The 21048-nt window shown below is 47.9% G+C and overlaps 1 protein-coding gene across 4 annotated transcripts in view; it reads left to right on the forward strand.

Annotated features, from left to right (window-relative positions):
• The window catches only part of SLC15A1 (solute carrier family 15 member 1), a 41026-nt gene that overhangs the window by 15387 nt on the left and 4591 nt on the right, over positions 1-21048 (forward strand). For all 4 annotated transcript variants that reach the window (NM_001082337.1, XM_051849877.2, XM_051849879.2 and 1 more), the window contains 13 exon segments: positions 23-122; positions 313-403; positions 3323-3406; positions 5438-5520; positions 7663-7749; positions 8292-8381; positions 10306-10350; positions 10478-10510; positions 10592-10680; positions 11154-11235; positions 13281-13400; positions 14947-15090; positions 16792-16841. In NM_001082337.1, coding sequence (NP_001075806.1) covers positions 23-122; positions 313-403; positions 3323-3406; positions 5438-5520; positions 7663-7749; positions 8292-8381; positions 10306-10350; positions 10478-10510; positions 10592-10680; positions 11154-11235; positions 13281-13400; positions 14947-15090; positions 16792-16841 — 1098 coding nt within the window.

The following is a 21048-nucleotide window of genomic DNA, read 5'->3' on the forward strand; positions in this document are numbered from 1 at the left end:
CTAACCTCCTGTCTCTCTCTAGGGCGGTGTGCATGATCGGCCTGCTCCTGATAGCCCTCGGGACAGGAGGAATCAAGCCCTGTGTGTCTGCCTTTGGCGGCGATCAGTTTGAGGAGGGCCAGGTAAGAGCAGGCGCCTGCCCAGGGCCCACAGAAATGAGGTGTGCATGTAGAGAAACTAAGCTCCACAAACACAAAGTCTGTCCGCCATTTGAGTCTTGTCAAGTACGTCTGACTGCGTGGAGTTGGGAGTGGGGTCAGAGCATCAGCTCCACTGCCCCGTGCATAACTACCTTTATCCTTTCTGCAACAGGAAAAGCAAAGAAACCGTTTTTTTTCCATCTTTTACTTGGCCATTAACGCTGGGAGTCTGCTGTCCACAATCATCACCCCCATGCTCAGAGGTGAGAAATGTCTCTGTTGGGTTGTGAGGAAGGCGGCCAGCAAAAGCACTGTGTTCCTGCTTCGTTTCATCTCCCTCCCCTCGTCCCTCTACTTCAGCCCTCAGACCCTTGTCGAGACGGACATTGAAATCGAGGAGCTGAACTTCTTCTCTTTCTGGTTTTACCTGCTTTTCCAATCTCACTGCATCCCTTGTCCCAGTGACAGCTGAAGAGTCAAACCATCCTTGGCATTTAGCGCAGGCATCAGTCTTCCTAAATCATTAGGATTGCGAAGTCCCGGTCCACGATGAGAGATACGAGCTAAGGCAGGTGCTGGGTCCTGCAGTTGACTTTTTAGCCATCGAGCGTGGCTCCCCACTGGTGTCTCGGGGGAGCTAGGAAGAACTTAGCGGGGAAGCATTGTCTTTGCCTTGCTTTCATCTCAAGTATTTCTGAAAAAACTGCCCAGAGAAGGAAAATGAGACAGTAAGCGGCGATAATGCTGAGATGTTTGTAGCTGCCAGGGCCCGCTTGAGAGTTTGTGAATTTCTACATGGAATAGAGTGTCTGGAGTTATTAGACAAGCAAACAAGACCATGGTGTCTACTCCTGAATCCGATGAAATAAAGCATTTCCTGGGGTTGTCTGTGTTTCTGCATAGAGTACTATTTTGATGACAGCCAGTTAAACCCTGTTGCAATGTGTTTTGTGTCAACATGTAATCAGTTTTCTTCTTTTATTTTCTCTTACTTCTCTCACCTCTGGCTTCAACCATCATATGTATCATGCAAACATAGACTCTATCAAAGGATAAAGTTTTTTTTTAAAGAGTTATTTATTTATTTGGAAGGGAGGCAGAGTTACAGAGAGAGAGAGAGAGAGAGAGAGAGAGAAAGAAAGAAAGAAAGAAAGAAAGAAAGAAAGAAAGAAAGAAAGAAATCTTCCATCTGCTGGTTCACTTCCCAAATAGTTTCAATGGCCAGGGCTGGGCCAGGCAAAGTCAGGAACCAAGAGCTTCTTCCAGGTTTCCCACAGGAGTGGCAGGGGCCCAAGAACTTGGGCCATCTTCTGCTGCTTTCCCAGACACATTGCAGGGAGCTGGATGGGAAGTGGAGCAGCCAAGACTCGAACTGTTGCCCATATGGAATGCTGGCACTGCAGGCTGCAGATTAATCCACTGTGCCACAGCACCGGCCCAGATAGTCTTTTAAAAAGTAAAATCATGGGCTGGCTCCGTGACTCACTTGGTTAATCCTCCACCTGCGGCGCCAGCATCCTATATGGGTGCTGGGATCTAGTCCCAGTTGCCCCTCTTCCAGTCCAGCTCTCTGCTGTGGCCTGGGAGGGCAGTGGAGGATGGCCGAAGTGCTTGGGCTCCTGCACCGGCATGGGAGACCAGGAAGGGGCATCTGGCTCCTGGCTTTGGATCAGTGCAGCGCTGGCCATAGCGGTCATTTGGGGAGTGAACCAATGGAAGGAAGACCTTTCTCTCTGTCTCTCTCTCTGTCTATAACTCTACCTGTCAAATAAAAAAAAAATAAAATCATGCCTCTCATACAAATATAGAACAAGCGTATGACAAAGGTTTTTACCGAGCTACTAATTAATGAAAGAACCTGAAAGCTGTTGTAATCAGTTCAAGTGCATTGCCGCGAATAGGAAGCATGTGCATGACTTGCACTTTTCTTTCCTTACCTTTTCTTTTCTTTCCTTACCTTTTCTTCTCTTCTCTTCTCTTCTCTTCTCTTCTCTTCTCTTCTCTTCTCTTCTCTTCTCTTCTCTCTTCTCTTCTCTTCTCTTCTCTTCTCTTCTCTTCTCTTTTCTTACTCTTTCTTTTTTTCTGTCTGTCTTTCTTCCTTCCTCCCTCCTTTCTTTCAAAGATTTTATTTATTTGAGAGGCAGAGTTACAGAGAGACAGAGAGAAAGGTTTTCCATTTGCTGGTTCACTCTCTAAATGGTTGCAATGGCCTGAGCTGGCTAATCCAAAGCCAGGAGCCAGGAGCCTCTGGGTTTCCCATGCAGGTGCAGGGGCACAAGCACCTGGGCCGTCTCTGCTGCTTTCCCAGGCACATCAGCAAGGAGCTGGATCAGAAGCAGAGCAACCAGGACTTGAAGCAGAGCCCATATGGGATGGTGGTGCTTCAGGCAGAGGCTTAGCCTGCCATGCCACAGCCGGCCCCACACTGTTCCACTAAGTAGGCAAAGTCAAATTCAAAGCCCCGGTAGGATCGGATCGTTCCTGGAGGCTCCAGCCTTCCACTGAGAAAAGGATTGCCGGTCATTTCCGCTGCCCCTTACAAAGTCTTCATTTTTTTTCCCCTTACTAATCTTGGAATCTCAGAGCTAACTATCCTTCAGTTGAAGGTTGGCAAAAAACCAGAAACCTGGATGACACCACTCACGTACGTGTCGGCTGGCGCTTTCCCCACAAAGGCAGAGTTCAGCGGTTGTGAGAGACCAGACAGCTCACAACGGCCACGCACTTGCTGTCCAGCCCTCCCATGACAAGTTCGCCAACCCCTGACCTGGGTCATCTCATTCTTACCTAACCGGTGTGAACACAAAAACATACAGCATTGATTTTTTTTTTTCTCCAGCGCACTTTTATTTACTCTACCTCGTACATTTGAGTTTTTGTATCCAGGCCATGTCTGTCTCACCTACTAAGAAAATTCACTGAACAAACACAGTCCCAGTGATTTTTGGCCTGGCCAGGATTACACATGTGTTTAGGGGCTAAGATTAGAACCTGTCTCTGTCTCCTGCTCTGTCTCCTGCAGAGTGGCCTTGCTCGGCTGGCAATGACGCAGCAAGCCAAATGGCTGGGTCTAGAATGTTAGGTGAAAACAATGTGAAATAACCACTGAAGGGTTTTCGAAAATGGGAACTCCATGCACATGACCAAAACCGTAATTAATTTTGTCTTGTGATTCTCCCCAGTTCAACAATGTGGAATTCACGTTAAACAAGCTTGCTACCCACTGGCCTTTGGGATTCCTGCTATCCTCATGGCTGTATCCCTGAGTAAGTAGAAATCAGTCAACCTAATTCAAGCTTATGAGCAGGTCAGGCCCCATCTTAATTATTGTGGCTAATTTCTAAAGATCCCCATGGCAAGGTGTGTGAAGAATTGCCAACACCCGTTACCCTTGCTCTGGGTACTCAAAGAAAGTAGGTTTGGCAGCTGATTCCATAAGGCACAGGATACACAAAGGTTTACAGGACAAAGAATCAATCGAGCTGGACATTGAAGCATTTGATGCTGTTTAGAAAGATTAAAGTAAAGTTGAAAGCAGATGCTAGACTAGCTGACCCCACAGTTGAAAACTCTCGTCCTTGGCAACATGTGCTTACCTACCATTCACTTGAAGACATGACAGCCCTGTTCAGTGGCCATGGGAATACTTCCCATGAACACCTAAATTTCCATAATCATCCCAAAATGTTTTGGCTTAGAATTCTCTCTCTCTAGAGGGTACATTCGTGTATGAGTCTATTAGATGCAGTAAGTTGCATGTTAGTCTTGGCATTGGCTTTTAGGAAGTGTGCGGTTTTCTCCATGGGATAGTCTGGCTGGAAAGACGGTAGTGCAAGAAGGAAACAGCACAGCGGCCACCTCTGCTCCCCAGAGCCTGTCCCCAACTCGAGTGAGAGAGCTGGCAGCTTCGCACACGTCCGTGACATCACTGTCTCCAGGAGTTTTTTCCTCTCAAATCTTCCTAGTATCAGACAGACCCTCTTTCACCCACGTTTTAGCAACTTAGCTCAATCCTTTCACTCTGCAAAGGATTCGTATTCTCCCCTTTTTAATACTTCTCTTTTCTCCATAACTCTTCAGATATTGCTACCTTCTTTCCCTTAGAAGGCTCCGTTATGCCCTGTCTCTGATTCTGGGTTTGGAGACAGAGAGCATTTCAAAAAGTCTTGCTCTGTACCAGGCACTGTATTAAGTATGCTTGACAGATTCTCTTTTGGTCTATACAAGTCATTCATTCATGAAAAATTGGACTTTCTCCTGTGGAGGAATTGAGAATGGTACAAACACTATACCTTGATACCGCTTCTAGAGCTTCCTGTGCTTAAATTACGCTTCAGGTAACCAGAGGCTTGAAGATTCAAATATGAGTTGGCAAGGAAACTGGAGACTCTTTCTACTTCACCATCTGTGCCAGCATCAAGCCAGCACAGGAGCAGATGTTGCTTCCGTGGGCTATGAAGGGCACCCATGGTAGACACATACATGGGGAGGAAGCAAGTAGAATTCAAACTACCATCAGCATTTTGCAATTATTAGATTGTGATGGAATAATCAGAACTCCTGCCATAGGGACCATGTTCCCAGAGCCTCTTGCAGAAATGCTTCTTTGCATATAATTTTCACAACATGCATTTTGCTAAGAAGTTCCCTGGAAGGCTGGCCTCGCTGAGAAGCTGCTGCTGCCATTTGTAAAGCTCTAAGGGCGGCACAATTGATGATCACTTCTCTCTAGCACAGGGACTACCGGAAAAGATGGCTGCCACATAGGACGAAGTGGAAGTTTCCACAGACCCATTCCTTTTTTAATTTTTGGATATTAAGAAGACGAAGAGGAAGAGGAAGACTTCTTTTGCTATTGTGGCCAGAAAATGAGACCTATGTTTATTGTGCTTGTAGAATAACTCCTTAAGTAGTCTGTGCACGAAAGCATTTAACTCCTTTTGCCTCCCTTTACATAGAGATGGAACTGTGCTTAAACAGCAGTGCCCAGTGGGCATGAGCTGCCCCAGGTTCTGGGAGTTGATAGAATTAAACTTAGATATTTGATTCTTCACTTGATCTTAGCCAAAAGGCCGAGAAGCGGTTAAATATTTGATTCCTAGAACACAGTACAATATGACTCAGAGACGTGGTGGTTGTTAACAAAACAAGTTTCCGAATTGTGAGGTGGGTAGGTAAACTCATTCTATGAGCAATCCGGTTATTTCTGAAGCAAGGTTATAACGCAGGCGAGAGCTCGTCTCTAGGCCACAGGCAGCCCCACACGCATGCGTTGACACGTCTTCTTTGCCCCCCAGTCGTGTTCATCATCGGCAGTGGGATGTACAAGAAGTTCAAGCCGCAGGGGAACATCCTGAGCAAAGTGGTGAAGTGCATCGGCGTAAGTACTGCAGCCGCGCGCTTGGTGTGATCACCCCAGAACCTCCCACTGCCTTTAAACTGAAATGCAGATTAAGCTTTGTCTTGTCTTGGAATTCTAGTGTCCTCATTTATTTTCATCAATGGGAGGTTCCCATAAAACTCACTGAATGGGACAAGATGTAGACAGGACTCAAAGAAGGGAAAATGGGAAAGGCTCCGAGCTCCTGAAGATCTGTAGTCAAAGCAAAGCAAATCGAAGTGGCTCTTGCCTTCAGAAAGTAAGGCTGAGAATAATAATCTTTAAAAATGAGCACACATTCGCAAAGAAGACCACTGTAGTCTTCGTAACAGCAAAAATGCAAACGTACCAGCTAGCTGAAACAGGAAAGCCATGCTTGACTTGCAGTACGATCTGTCCTGTGAGAAGTCTGGTGTCAGAGGGTGTTTGGGGATGAGAATGTGCCCGATTTGCTTTCTTCTCTCTGCAACTACATGACAGGTTTATATATAGGCAGGAAATAAATGTTGAGAGTAGGAACCTTTAGATAATGGGATCACGCGAAATTTTCCCTTATATCTTCCCCATTTTTAGTGAACATACATGCTGTGCAAGAATAACCAGGAGAATGTGTCTCTTATTGATTTTTTAAAAAAGTGTGTGGGTAGGTTTTGGATGAGAAGACACCTGAGTGTAATTTTAGGTCTCTTTCTTTCTCTCGACCTGACCTTATTGCAATGGCTTATGTTGTGTATCTCACCTTATGAGGTAACTGTGGCCTCTCCCTTCACGTGCAACTCTTCCCCCTTCCCTCTCATTGTAAATCTGTTCCCACCAAAAAGATACTTCCAAGCAAAGAGAGAGCTTCCCCTCACCTACGCTCTGTCCAAGACCCTCCTTAGCAAGTAATTGACAACTTAGTTCAAAAGAACGACTGTGTTACTCAGCCATGAGAAGTGTATCACCCAGTTTGATTACATCAGCTGGGCGTCCTTACCTTTTGGTCATAAGCTGTCCCAGCCATGATCAGCAACCCTCCTGCTGCTACCTTGTTGCGAGTGCACTTTGCTTGTCTGGAAGGTGTCTCCCAGAAGGCAGTTAACTAAGAATCTTCCCAGCCCTTCCTTTATGATGGATGGGCCAGCTTATTTTTCTGATTGGTGTTAGCATAGTTTAAAATATATTTAAATGTCACCTTTATTTTCTCATAAATGTTTTTCTATGTAGTGGGTTCTCACCCTTAAATTTAAAAACTAATACTCATTTTGGTTATTGGAAAGCTTTTGTTTGGAACGACTTAGTATGTGACTCTAGTTTTCAAGCATAGACTTTGTGAAATCGAAATACAAATATTTCTGATAAAAATTTACTATCAAGCTGAGATATTTGGGGCAAGTGTTTGGCTTAGTGGTTTGAAGGCCAGTTAAGACACTGCGTTCCTTACGGGAGTGCCTTGGCTCAATTCCCAGCTCTGGCCCCCATTCCCAGCTCCCTGCTAACGCACGCTCTGGGAGGCTGCAGGGAATGTCTCCAGTAACTGGATCCCTGCCACCCAGGCAGGTAACTTGGACCCAGTACCTGGCTCCAAGCTTTGGCCTGGTCTAGTCCAATTATTGCAGATATTTGGGGAGAGAATCAACAGACGAGATAATATCCTCTCTCTGTGCCTCACGAATCATTTTTAATTGAGTTATGGCATAAGTGTAAAGTTACTTTTTGGATTACGTGTAAAAGACTTGGTATAAGAAAAGAATGCAAAAATTTTCATTAACTTTTTAATATTGATGACATATTAAAATCACACTTGGGGTTTATTTGGTTGAATAAAACACGTTTCAAATTAATTTCACTTGTTTTTCTTTTGTGTGTTGAAATGGCCGTGGAAGACTGAAATGGCGAGTGTGTCTTGTGTTCTGTTTCTGTCAAACCTGCTTCTGTCCAGGGTCTGGAGAGCAAAGTTTACCCCAGCTCAGCCGCTCTTAGAGACCAGACGTAAAGGCATCCACCGTGCCTCCCAACATACTCATTGTGCTAGTGTTTACCACTTTCTGCTTTGTTTTGCTCACAAATATATTTTCCCACTAAAAGGGATTTAATGGAAATGTATTTCTGAGATACAGTAGTTGGTTCTATTTTGAATTTCATTTTTCTTCCTTCCTTCAGTTTGCCATCAAAAATAGGTTTAGGCACCGCAGTAAGCAGTTTCCCAAGAGGGCGCACTGGCTGGACTGGGCTAAGGAGAAATACGACGTAAGTCTGTTCTTGCTACAGCTGCCGATTCCTCTACAAACTGGACCTCCGCAGTTTCAGTTCAGAGTGCTAAGGCCACCTGGACAAAACCATCACTTACCTCCTGGCCTGGATTAGCATGTTAAATAATGCTTTATTTTCCAAATTGAGAAGAATTTGATAAACAAAGCATATAATTTGTTTGGGAAACGGTGTACCTTGTTCATAGCTTTTTCTCGTTTCCATATTACCTGCCATTAATTACATGTAATTATGATCACATAACTTTGAACACAGACAGGTTAGGTGGTAGTGGTGGCAATAGTGGGATTTACACTTAATGGAACTTACATTAGTAAATTCAAGTCATTTACCTCCTAAACCTATGTTTCCACTCATATTTCAAGCAGCTTAGAAATGTTTGATTTTCTGAAGAAGCCTGTTATGATGTTCTTTGGAGAAGGCAGTCACCTCTAGCTTGTCCCTAGACGTAAGGCCCTCCCCACTGAAGCTGTGGGTGACAGGAGCCGCGCTGACGTGCGCCTCTCTCCCTGCAATTGCAGGAGCGGCTTATCGCGCAGATCAAGATGGTTACGAGGGTGCTGTTCCTGTACATCCCACTCCCCATGTTCTGGGCCTTGTTTGATCAGCAGGTAACGTGACGTGCTGTTTCTGTACTTCTTCGTTTAACAAGCGTACGTGGGGCAGGACCACGTAGACTTGGTATTCAGCTCCTGCCGGGTCATACTGAGTTTATAAGGCTACATCAAAAATTTCATGGAAAATTAAAAGATGTTTATGTGGGTGCAAAAAAAAAGGCTGAAATCTACGCATGCAGGTCATCTTCAAAACATTCATGGAAATGTGTATTATGAAAAAAGTATGTGTGCACTTCAATTTTTTTGCACCAAAATGAACATGTTTTGACTCTACTTTCCATGAATTTTGAAAGGACTCTCATATTTGTTAAAAAGAAAAAAAATCTACATGTTTCTGTTCACATTTCTGTTGCAAAATGGTGAAGAAAATTAGACGTTGTCAAGTAAAGTGGACTTGAGAAAGATTGCATCAAAGCATCAGGTCTCTCCCATGGGTGGCAGGGGCCCAAGCACTCCGCCAACTTCCACTCTTTCCCAGGCACATTTAGCAGGAAGCTGCATCGGAAGTGGAGCAGCCGTGACTTGAACCAGCACACATATGGAATACTGGCATTGCAGGTGACGGTGTTACCTGCTACCCTTCAATGCCAGCCCCCAAACTGGACTTTAAAAAAAAAGAATCTGAACACAAGTGGTTTGGTTGTTCAGAGGAAATTGCATGAGGGTGCACATCCCTGGGAAGACACTGGCACGCGCACAGTCATCTCTCCTAGTTTGCAAGCGTGAGACTTGGAGCAGCGCCTTAAGGACCAGCCAGGAGGTCTGGCTGTTGGAACCAGGTTTTCACTAGGAATTCACTCGCCACGTAGTAGCTGGGTGACTTGGGGTCATAACTCCTAACCTTTCTGGGAGGGTCCTTGTAACCCACCTCAAGGCTGTGAGGCTCGTGTTGAGAACATAGGCTCAGTACACAGTGACTGTTGGCTATTAGGACCCCAAACAGTGGCGTCCACCTAGTGGGGTTGATCAATCCCTATTGAAACATTTAGTCTTCCATGGAAATAATCCTAGACACGTGCCTGGGTCATCTCTCACCAGGAAATAGGGCGACTGTAGCTAGACTCCTCAGTGCTCTCTCCATAGAGTTCCACTGTAGGCCCAACTAGAGTGTCAGAAATGGCCCTTAACAATAATAATGTTGCTGAAGCTGTGAAAATCCTCCACCTGTCCCCTTGCAGGCAAGGCTGGGCTTTCCAATGAACTCAGAACTGGGTTTTGCATTTCCTGCAGGCAGCTTCCTCTCAGGAAGGGCCTTCCTCTCGGGAGGGGCCGGGTCCTGCAGCGTGCTTGCTTGAGCCCCAGAAATGCAGCGTGTTTCTTTTTAACCTAGCACTTCCCAAGTATTGTTTCTCTTTACCTGGTACGTTACCTGACGTGTACCCAGTATTATGATGGAGCTGGGCGACTGACCTGGTGGTTACAGTGATATTTGAATCTGTGACAGTTCAGACTCCATTTCCTGATTTGGGAGAGATTCACCACTGAGTAGTCAAATTCGAGAAAGGCACATGCCATGGGGCCAGCACTGTGGCATGGCAGGTAAAGACACCGCCTGCAGTGCCGGCATCCCATATGGGTGCTGGTTCAAGTTCCGGCTGCTCCACTTCCAATCCAGCTCTCTGCTATGGCCTGGGAAGGCAGTGGAGGATGGTCCGAGTCCCTGGGGCCCTGCACCCGCATGGGAGACCCAGAAGAAGCTCCTGGCTCCTGGCTTTGGATTGGCGCAGCTTCGGCCGTTGAGGCCATCTGGGGAGTGAACCAGTGGATGGAAGACCTCTCTCTCTCTCTCTCTCTCTCTCTCTCTCTTTCTGCCTATCTGTAACTCTGCCTTTCAAATAAATTTTTAAAAAATCTTTAAAAAAAGAAAAGAAAAGAAAGGCACATTCCCAAATGATCAGGAAACGTTCTTGTTTTTAAGGGTTCCAGATGGACGCTGCAAGCGACGACCATGTCCGGGAGAATTGTAAGTGCGGGGGTGGGGCGTCCCTTTCCCTGGCCACTGGCGACTCCTTTGTTTCAGTCTCCTCGTCCCCTTCCTCCCTGCCTTTCATGACGTGTTTCTAGGAGGTCTTTTCCCTCTCTATTTTTAGGGAATCCTTGAAATTCAGCCGGATCAGATGCAGGTAAGGGAACATCTATGAGTTGCTTCCGGAGGTCAAGGTCATCTTTGAGACTTTGTCACTTGGCCTCTGCTTCATCCGCAGACTGTGAACACCATCTTGATTATTATCCTGGTCCCCATCATGGACGCCGTGGTGTATCCTCTGATTGCAAAGTGTGGCCTCAACTTCACGTAGGTGACCGGTGGGTTCGGGGTGGTGGGGGCTCCTGTGGTCCCCGAGCCTTGCCAATGGGCTTCACTCCCTCCACTGCAGGGCAACAGCGCCTGTAGGTTGGGGTTTTGGAGAAGTGTTTCTGTGCCAGGATTCCTGGAAATCCTTGAAACCCAGAGCACCATTCGTGGCAGCCTGGAACAGCCTCGGGTTGAGGCTGTCTTGGATACGTACATGATAGAGACGTCAGCTGTAACCCAGGGTAGCACCCGAATTGTGGCTTCCAGAAATTGAACGCAAAGATGCAAATGAGGAGCTAGATTCCATTCCCCCTCCTGAGTCCTGGCTGCGGCGCTTTCAAGCCTGTGTGTTTGTGTAGGGAAGTTAGCTGGGGTGGGGGCGATGGTGGAGGAGGCGTGCTTCCATTGGGGACCTACCATTAGCTCCTCTTGGGGGGGGGGGCTAACTGAGGCTCTCTTCTGGTCCCTCCCAGCTCTCTGAAGAAGATGACGATTGGGATGTTCCTGGCTTCCATGGCCTTCGTGGCAGCTGCAATCCTGCAGGTGGAAATCGATGTGAGTTCTCCCCTGGCAGGTGCAGGTGCAGGTGCAGGTGCAGGTGCAGGTGCAGAGAGCCTCAGTCTCTCGGCAGGACTAGGGAGGCCAGGGGCAAAACAGTCACTTGCCATCAGTGACCACCGTGATCCTCATCACTCAAGGGTGCCAGGGGGCACGGGGTCAAATGCGTGGCCCTCCTTAGGAGAGAAAGGTGGCTTCGACAGCTTCCAATCACAGCAGAGGTCTTGCTTTGGAGGGAAAGTCTATAGACCTCATGCCTTGGCAGTGCGTGCTCCTAGGAGGTGTGCTTACAAGAAATGGGTCGTTCCCAAGTGAGCATCCCTTGCAATATAAGCTGTCTTTTGGTGGGAAAACGCACGTTGGATTCCATGGTTTACTTCCACGCCAGCCCACACATCCGTGGGACCCACCGTGGCATACACCGGACTCCTAATGCTGCTAGTGAGACCAGCTCCCGGAAGCAGAGCACTGAGCGTGCAGGAAGCTGGCGTCCGAGGCTGGCGCCCTGTCCACGCCCGCTCCTCTACCTCTTACCCTCCCTTCCTCTCGCCTTGTCTTTCTTTATCTCTGTCTCTCTTTCTGCCCATCTCTGCTTTTAACTTTAAATTTTCCAAATGTTTAACTGTGGCAAAATAGGTGTAACTCAGACTTTTCCATCATAACCATTTCTAAGTGTGCCGTTCAGTGCATAAACGTCGTAACACAAACGTCCCCAGACTTAGCATGCAAAACGGAGCCTCGGTACTCATTCAACAGCAGCTCCCCATTCTTCCCCCGACCCCAGCCCTGGCAACCCCCTTTCTACTTCTGCTTCTGAGAATTTGACTACTCTAGGCAGACAGTATAAGGAGAATCATGGAAGTTAGTCTTTCTGTGTCTGGCTAATTTCGCTCAGCATAATATCCTCAAAGTTCCTAAGTTGTAGCACATGCAGAATTCCCTGCCTTTTTAAGGCTGAATGAGATCCCCTTGTATGGACAAACCACTGGTTGTTTATCCAAGCATCTGGCCACAAATACTTGGCTATTGTTTTTTATTTTTTTTTTATTTTTTTTATTTTTTGACAGGCAGAGTGGATAGTGAGAGAGAGAGACAGAGAGAAAGGTCTTCCTTTGCCGTTGGTTCACCCTCCAATGGCCGCCGCGGCCGGCGCGCTGCGGCCGGCGTACCGCGCTGATCCGATGGCAGGAGCCAGGAGCCAGGTGCTTTTCCTGGTCTCCCATGGGGTGCAGGGCCCAAGCACCTGGGCCATCCTCCACTGCACTCCCTGGCCACAGCAGAGGGCTGGCCTGGAAGAGGGGCAACCGGGACAGAATCCGGCGCCCCGACCGGGACTAGAACCCAGTGTGCCGGCGCCGCTAGGTGGAGGATTAGCCTAGTGAGCCGCGGCGCCGGCCAATACTTGGCTATTGTGAGCCAAGCTGCTAAGATCATGGGTGTGCTTGCTCTGTGTTGCACAGGCCAGCTTTGGGGAAAAGGAATTATGGGCTAAAGTAGCCATGCGTTGCCTGAAAGGCTGAGAGAGAGAGAGAGAGAGACAGAGGGAGAGGGAGAGGGGGAGGGGGAGGGGGAGGGGGAGGGGGAGGGGGAGGGAGTGCATTGTAGAAAAAAGAAACTGAGCAGAGGTGTGGGAGGCACAAGGGCACAGAGCGCCTGTGAGAGGAGGGCTCCCAAGTCCAGGGCGCAGGTCTCCAGAGGGGAGGACCCTGGTGAGGGTCGCTCATTTGGGCTGTGCTTAGCCTGACCCCGTCAGACACTGGGCTTCAGATCCTGGCTGCCTCTGACCTGGAGGCAGCCCCGCAAGACCAAGGGCAGATGCTTCCCAACGACTTCCGTTTCTGCACCAATGTCTTTTCCTGTGGGTTCCGAGAAGTTAAGTGACAGTCAGGCGTGGGGTGGGAGTGGGGGCTGGGGGCCAGGGGTCATTTCTGCACCCTCACAGCTTTTGATGGCCACAGGGAAAGAGACGCCGGGGTCTGGGCTCGCCCACCTGCAGCGCAATGCTGAAGCGCTCACTGCCACTTCTCCGTTCTTTTGCTCAGAAAACTCTTCCTGTCTTCCCCAAAGCCAATGAAGTCCAAATTAAAGTTCTGAATGTAGGAAGTGAGAACATGATCATCTCTCTTCCTGGGCAGACGGTGACGCTCAACCAGATGTCTCAAGTAAGTAGCAGGAAACGGCCTCCTCTTCCCTCTTCTGACCTGAATTCACGATTGGATTGCAAGAAGTGACTTCAGTTGGTCCTTGGGTATATCCAAGACCAACTGAGCAGTGAAAGGCTTCAATCTCTCCTTCTCTCTCTTTTAAAATATTTGTTTGTCTGTTTGTTTGAAAGGCAGAGTTGCAGGGTAGAAACAGAGAGAGAGAGGAGAGAGAGAGAGAGAGAGATCCTCCATTCATTGGTTCATTCCCCAGGTGGCTGTAACAACCAGGGCTGGGCTGATCCACAGACAGGAGCCAGGAGCTTCATCCGGATCTCCCACATGGATGGCAGGGGCCCAAACACTTGGGCCATCTTCCACTGCTTTTCCCAGGCCCATTGGCAGGGAACTGGATTGGGTGTGGAGCCGCTGGGACACTAACCGGTGCCCATATGGAATGCCGGCGTCACAGGGACAGCTTTACCCACTATGCCACAACACCAGCCCCAGGCCTCAGTCTGGTTGCCACTGTGGCCTCCAGCTTCACCAGATCTGCAGGTCACTTGAAGAGCTTGTTAAATGCAGACTTGGGGGACTGGTGCTGTGGCATAGTGGGTTAAACCATGGCCTGCAGTACCTGCATCCCCTGTGGACATGGGTTCAAGTCCTGGCCGCACCACTTCCAATCCAGCTCTCTGCTTATGCACATGGGAAAGCAGTGGCAGATGGCCTGAGTGCTTGGGCCCCTGCACCCACATAGGAGACCTGGAAGAAGCTGCTGGCTCCTGGCTTCAGCCTGGCCCATCCCTAGTCTTTGCAGCCATCTGGGGAGTGAATTGGCAGATGGAAGTCCTCTCTCCCCTTCTCTCTGTATCTCTCGCTCCTTCTATCTGCATCTCTGCTTTCAAATAGATACATTTTTAAAATGCAGACTGGTTCTCAGTACATGGGAAATGCCCTCGGGTGAGGTTGCTGTGCTGGCGGGTAGGAGCACACCTCTCCTGGCAGGGAGCCGGGTCACTGGTTCTAATCAGGGGGCAATCACTTTGTCCCCACAGGGACATCTGGCGTGGTCTAGAGCAGTTGTGTCGTTGTAAGTGGGAGTGTGCCGTGGGCATGTCACCTGCGGGGCAGGTCCAGATATTGGATTTAACCGGTCCCGTTCCTGTTCTTGCGCTGCCTTGCATCCCACCACACTAATAACCTTGAAGAAATCAGCGGTGGCCTCAGATGCTGGCGGAGCCCAGTGCGGATCCTCACCAGGGCTGCTGTTCTTCTCGGATGCTGCGCCTGGCCCAGTGATCAAAATCATTCCCGTGGCTTTGCTCTCAGCAAGCCAAATAGAGCACTCGATGAAAAGTCTGCTTCCTGTGGTCAAACTGAAAACTCAGTGACAGAGTCCCTCAGGGTGGGTGTTGGGCTCAGGCAGACAAATGCCCCCAGGGTATTGTCTGCTGTGTCTGAATGGGGACTTGGAACTTGGGATGCCACCTAAGGTGTCCTTGCTGTGTTCAGCGCAGAGCAAGACTCTGTGAGGTTAACCGAGTCTCCTTTCGCCCACCTCCAGACGAATGAATTCATGACTTTCAATGAAGACACACTGACAAGCATAAACATCACTTCCGGATCACAAGTCACCATGATCACACCCAGCCTTGAGGCAGGCCAGCGCCACACCCTGCTGGTGTGGGCCCCCAATAACTACCGAGTGGTGAGTGGCTGAACGCCTGCACTTGACTCTTCGCTGTTTGGGATGCCTTTGTCTTAGGATGACTCGGTTTTACCACTATGTCGCGTGATATGAGGTAACCCTCAGTTTCTTCCTTCTTCAAGAACATAAGTCATTTAATATCCAGTTACCAATGGTGGATGGGAATGGTTACTATTCATTAAAGTTTTTTTTTTAAAGAATATTTATTTATTCACTTGAAAGGCACAGTTACAGAGAGAGGGAGGGAAGGAGGGAGGGAGGGAGGGAGAGAGGGAGGGAGAAAGAGAGAGAGAGAGAGAGAGAGAGAGAGAGAGAGAGAGATCTCCCATCCATTGGTTCAATCCCTAAATAGCCGCAGCGGCCAGGGCTGGGCCAGGGCTGGGCCAGGCTGAAGCCAGGAGCTAGGAGCTTCGTGGCACTCCCACATGGCTGCACTCTCACAGGCATACACACAAGCATGCATCTGTGTGCACACAAATCATACAGCGCACATACGTGCATTCTCAGAGACTTTTTGAGACTGGCTTTAACTATATCTTTAATTACATTAATTTAAAACATTTGCACTGAGTAATTGCAACATTAGAGTAGTCTCTTTAAAAATATAGGGGATTAAAAAAATATATTTGGGATTACCAGTGCTGTGGTGTAGCAGGTTAAGCCGCCTGCAGTGCTGGCATCCCATATGGGTGCTGGTTCGAGACTTGGCTGCACCACTTCCGATCCAGCTCCCTGCTATGTCCTGGGAAAGCAGCGGAAGATGGCCCAAGTGCTTGGGCCCCTGCACCCATGTGGGAGACCTGGAGGAAGCTCCTGGCTCCTGGCTTCAGATCAGTGAAGCACCAGCCTTGAGGAATGAACCAACAGATGGAAGACCTCTCTCTCTCTCTGCCTCTCCTTCTCTCTGCGTGTAACTCTGACTTTCAAATAAACCTTTAAAAAATATATAGGTTATATATCAGGAAAAAGCCATAAAATGCATGTAAAATATCTGATAAGGAAGCATAGACATCTAGATATTCCACTTGGCGTGTAAAGAATCTCTGATGCGGCTGGCACTGTGCTGTAGCGGGTAAAGCTGCCGCCTGCAGTGCCGGCATCCCATATGGGCACCAGCTCGAGTCCTGGCTGCTCCACTTCTGATCCAACTCCCTCCTAATGGCCTGGGAAAACAGTAGCAGATGACCCAAGTGCTTGGCTCCCTGCACCCACATGGGAGACCAGAATGAAGCTGCTGGCTCCTGGCTTCGGCCTGGCCCAGCCCTGGCTGTTGCAGCCATTTAGGGAGTGAACCAGAGGATGGATGATCTCCCTCCCTCTCTCTCTCTCTTTCTCTCTCCCCCTCTCTCTGTCTCCCTCTCTCTCTGTAACTCTGACTTTCAAGTAATTAAGTTTGTATATAAAGAAGCTCTGAGGGCGTAGTTGAACCAGAAGACGCGTTGCAGGCATTCAGTAAAGTGAGTTGAAGCGAAGGGCTGCAGAACTGCTGCTGGTCGCGTGCTTTCTCGATTCTTGGAGAGCGCTGTTTGGCGGCCCCACGGGCAAGTGAAGGGCAGCAATCACACAGGCTCCTGTTGCCCTTAAGGAGCACTGGGGTTGAAGACGTGGCTTCAGCGTCGCTCCCCTCGAAGGCAGCAATGTTGGAACTCGTCCTAAGAGATCAGTGTTGGAAAGGTTTTATGAAACTGTTTTCTCTCTCAGGTCAATGACGGCCTGACCCAGAAGTCAGACAAAGGAGAAAATGGAATCAGGTAGGTGTATTTCTGGAAAACTTAACTCATAGCAGCTTCTGATGGAGGCAGCAGTCCTGGGAAAGCCCAGCGCCAACATGGGTGTGAAGTGAGAAACTGGGTTTGTCCCAGAAGCATGAGGCCAACTCACAGTGTAAAAGAAAAACCAATATAATCCATCCTCTTGGTAAACTAAAGAGAAAAATCCACATCATCTTATCAAATGGGTGCAGGAGAAATATTTGAGAAAAATTCATCAATTCATGATTTTCAAATTCTGAACAAATTGTTCCTTACGCTGAACAAGGGACGCATACAGAAACCCCAAGCTAACCCCACGCTTCATGGTGGGAGTCTGAATGCTCACCCCGAAAACCAGGAGCAAGGTCAGGTGCGCACCCTCCCGCCCCACTCACCGGAGCACCCCTCTGGGCAGCATAGCAAGGGGACGAGGAAAAGCCATAAAAGCACCTAGATTGGAAAGAGCTAAAACTACCCCTGCTCTCAGATAATTGTCTATGTAGAAGGTCCCCAGAACTGTGCCAAAACAGCTCACAGAACCGATAAGTGAGTTTGTCGAGGTCACAGAATACCAGGGCCACAGCAGTCCATCGTGTCTCTAGTGGACAGCTGGAGACTGCATCGTTAAAGTATTTTGTTGTTTGGACATCTCCCTCCAAAATGTGAAATATGTAGGTATATATCTCACAAAATAAGTGCAGGATCTGGCTGCTGAAAACTATAGAATGTTTAGGCAAGAAGCCGGTGAAGAACAAAGTAACGGTGTGTGTTTGTTGGGTGACATCATGTAGTCAGACACCAGTTCTCCCCAGATTGATCCCTATCAGAATCACAGCACCATTGTTATAGATATAGACCAACTGGTTTTATAAATTTTTCTGGAAAGTCAGAGGAACTACAATAGCCAAGAGAATTTTTTTTTTTTTTTTGACAGGCAGAGTCAGACAGTGAGAGAGAGACAGAGAGAAAGGTCTTCCTTTTGCCGTTGGTTCACCCCCCAAATGGCTGCTACGGCCAGTGCACTGCGCTGATCCAAAGGCAGGAGCCAGGTGCCTATCCTGGTCTCCTATGGGGTGCAGGGCCCAAGCACTTGGGCCATCCTCCACTGCACTCCCTGGCCACAGCAGAGAGCTGGACTGGAAGAGGAGCAACCAGGACAGAATCTGGCACCCCACCTGGGACTAGAACCCGGTGTGCCGGTGCCACAGGTGGAGGATTAGCCTAGTGAGCCAAGGCGCTGGCCCTCAAGAGAATTTTAAAAAAGAATCAAGTTGAAAGACTCATACTGCTACCAGTTTTAAGACTTAACTATAAAGCTATGGTAGTTAAAACCAAATGGTGTTGACAAAGGAAGAGACCCATGGATCAATGGAATAGTCCAGAAACAGTGCCACTCACGTCCAGCCAATTGATATGTTGTCAGAGATGAAAGACAGCACAGTGGAAAGCCTTTTCAAGGAATGATGTTGAAACATTTGAAAATTCATATTTTAAAAAATGAGGTTGACCCAACCTTCACTTCTTTTATGAAATTCTTACACAGAGAGGCTTCATCAAAGTGAAAAACGTTTGTCCTGCCAGTTTCATTCTTTTTTTTAAAAGATTTATTTTAGTTATTTGAAAGACAGAGTTACAGAGAGAGGCTGAGAGAAAGTGAGAGTGAGGTCTTCCATCAATTGGTTCACTCCCCATAAGGCTGCAATGGCTGGAGCTGTAACGATCCGAAGCCAGGAGCCAGGAGCTTCATCCAGGTCTCCTACGCGGGTGCAGGGGCCCAAGGACTTGGGCCATCCTCCACTGCTTTCCCAGGCCATAGCAGAGAGCTGGATTAGAAGAGGGGCAGCTGGTACTCGAACCAGCACCATATGGGATGTCGGTACTTCAGGCCAGGGCTTTAACCAGCTATGCCACAGTGCCAGCCCTTGGTCTCATTCTTAAGAAAATGAAAAGATAAGCTACAAACTGGGAGAATATACTTACAAATCACATATCTGACAAAGATTTGCATATAAGAATATACAAAGTGAGGCCAGCGCTGTGGCGTAGCAGCTTAAAGCCGCGGCCTACAACACCGGCATCCCATATGGGCACTGGTTTGAGACCCGGCTGCCCCACTTCTGATCCAGCTCTCTGCTATGGCCTGGGAAAGCAGTGGAAGATGGCCCAAGTCCTTGGGCCCCTGCACCCACGTGGGAGACCTGGAAGAAGCTCCTGGCTCCTGGCTTTGACTTGGCCCAGCCCTGGCTGTTGCAGCCATGTAGGGAGTGAACCAGTGGATGGAAGACCTCTCTCTCTCTCTCTCTCTCTCTCTCTCTCTCTCTCTCTGGCTCTACCTACCCTGTAACTCTGTCTTTCAAATAAATAAAATAAATCTTAAAAAAAAAGAATATACAAAGTACTCTCAAAACTCAATAATGAGAAAATAAACCAAGAGGTTAAACACACATGTCACCAGAGAACATATAAAAAGGGCAATCATATGAAAAGGTGTCCAAAAGATTGGCCATTAGGGTAATATAAATTAAAACCACAATGAATTACTGTTACACACCTACTAGGTGACTGTAAAAACTTTTTAACTGACAGTGCCAAGTGTTGGTGAGCCTGCAAAGGGACTGGAACTCCCATGCACTGCTAGTGGGAAAGCAGGCTGGTACCAGGATAGCCTCCAAAGACGATATACAAATGGCCACAAGCACAGGGGAAGACGCTCAATATTGTTAGTCTTGGTGGAAATGGAAAAGCAAACCAAAAGCAAAATGAAATCCCTCTTCAGACCTACTAGATGCTGATTTAAAAAAAAAATAGACAGCTGCATGTATTGTGAGGATGCAGATAAATTAGAACCCTTATACCGCACGCTGCTGTAGGGCATATGAAATGGTGCAGCTGCTTTGAAAGACAGTTTTCAAAATGTTGAAGAATAGAGTGAACCCATATGACTCAGCAAGTTCACTCCTAGGTATATGCCCAGAAGCGATGGAAGTGTATGTTCACATAAAACTTGTAGGTGGTTGTTTCTAATGACATTATTCACAAAGACAAAATATGGGGGAAAATGCTGAGCAACCAATTAACAAAATGTGGCGTATCCATACAATGAATATTATTCAGTCATAAAAAGGAGTGAAGAACAGGTACATGCTACACTATGAATAAACCTTGAGAACGCTATGCTGGGGGGAACTTACGACGCTGCTTGGGATGCCCACATCTGCTAACAGAGTGCTTGGGTTCAATTCTTGGCTCCACCTTTGGTTCCAGCTTCCTGCTAATGTATAGCCTGGGAGGCAGCAGGTAATAGCTCAAATAGTTGGGTTCCTGCCACCCCTGTGGGAGACCTGGACTGAATCCTGACTGGATCCTGGCTGTTACAGCTTTTGGGGAGTGAACCAGCAGATGGAAGCTTGCTCTCTCTCTCTCTCTCTTTCTCTGCCTTTGGAATAAATTAAAATTAAAGTCAATTTGAAATTAATTATATAGAATATGCTAAGTAAGAAGAGCCAGTCACAGAGGGTCGTATTTTTTGCTGCCATTGAAATAAACTAGCAGGCAAGTCTGGAGGGACAGGAGACAGACTGGCGGGCCCTGTGCCTGGTCCACGCTGTGAGAGTGCGGTGGACTTGAGCCTACTCCCCTCACCGTCCGGAGACTTGGGGCATGGGAGCTGCTTCGTTCCAGCTGCTTCTATGCCGTGTGAAGACGCAGCAGATGGGTGCGACCCTGCAGGTTTCTCGGGCTCCTTTCTTCTCTTCTCCACCAGCCCTGAGACAAAAGAGTCTCCCAGTGTCCAGTGGGATTGATTCAGAACCTACGGCTCCTGGGTTAGAAGCCAGGCCCCTTCCCTCATGCTCAGTCCCTTTTGAGTGGCTGATCCGAATCTTTGATAAAGGCAGCGTTTACAGTCTGGGGAACTATGAGTATTAATTGTATGTACTTAGGTTGTCTTGATCCAACTTTTTGTTACTTTTCTACATTAATCACCCATCAAACCACAGCAAGTAGAATGCTTCAGGACTTAAGGACTTGAGTTTAATTCATGGAAATAGTCTCCCCATACTTAGAATTTGATCCATGTCACTTGTTGTCACAAAGCTGATGAGAACTGGCCAGATACTGAATGTAACGGTTAAGTTATTCTTTACACTACTGAGATGTCTGCATTATTACTTCTTATTCTCTGCACTGGATTCTCTGCTATAAGCCT

The sequence above is a fragment of the Oryctolagus cuniculus genome, chromosome 9 (assembly GCF_964237555.1).
Source record: "Oryctolagus cuniculus chromosome 9, mOryCun1.1, whole genome shotgun sequence".
NCBI classification, from domain to species: domain Eukaryota; kingdom Metazoa; phylum Chordata; class Mammalia; order Lagomorpha; family Leporidae; genus Oryctolagus; species Oryctolagus cuniculus.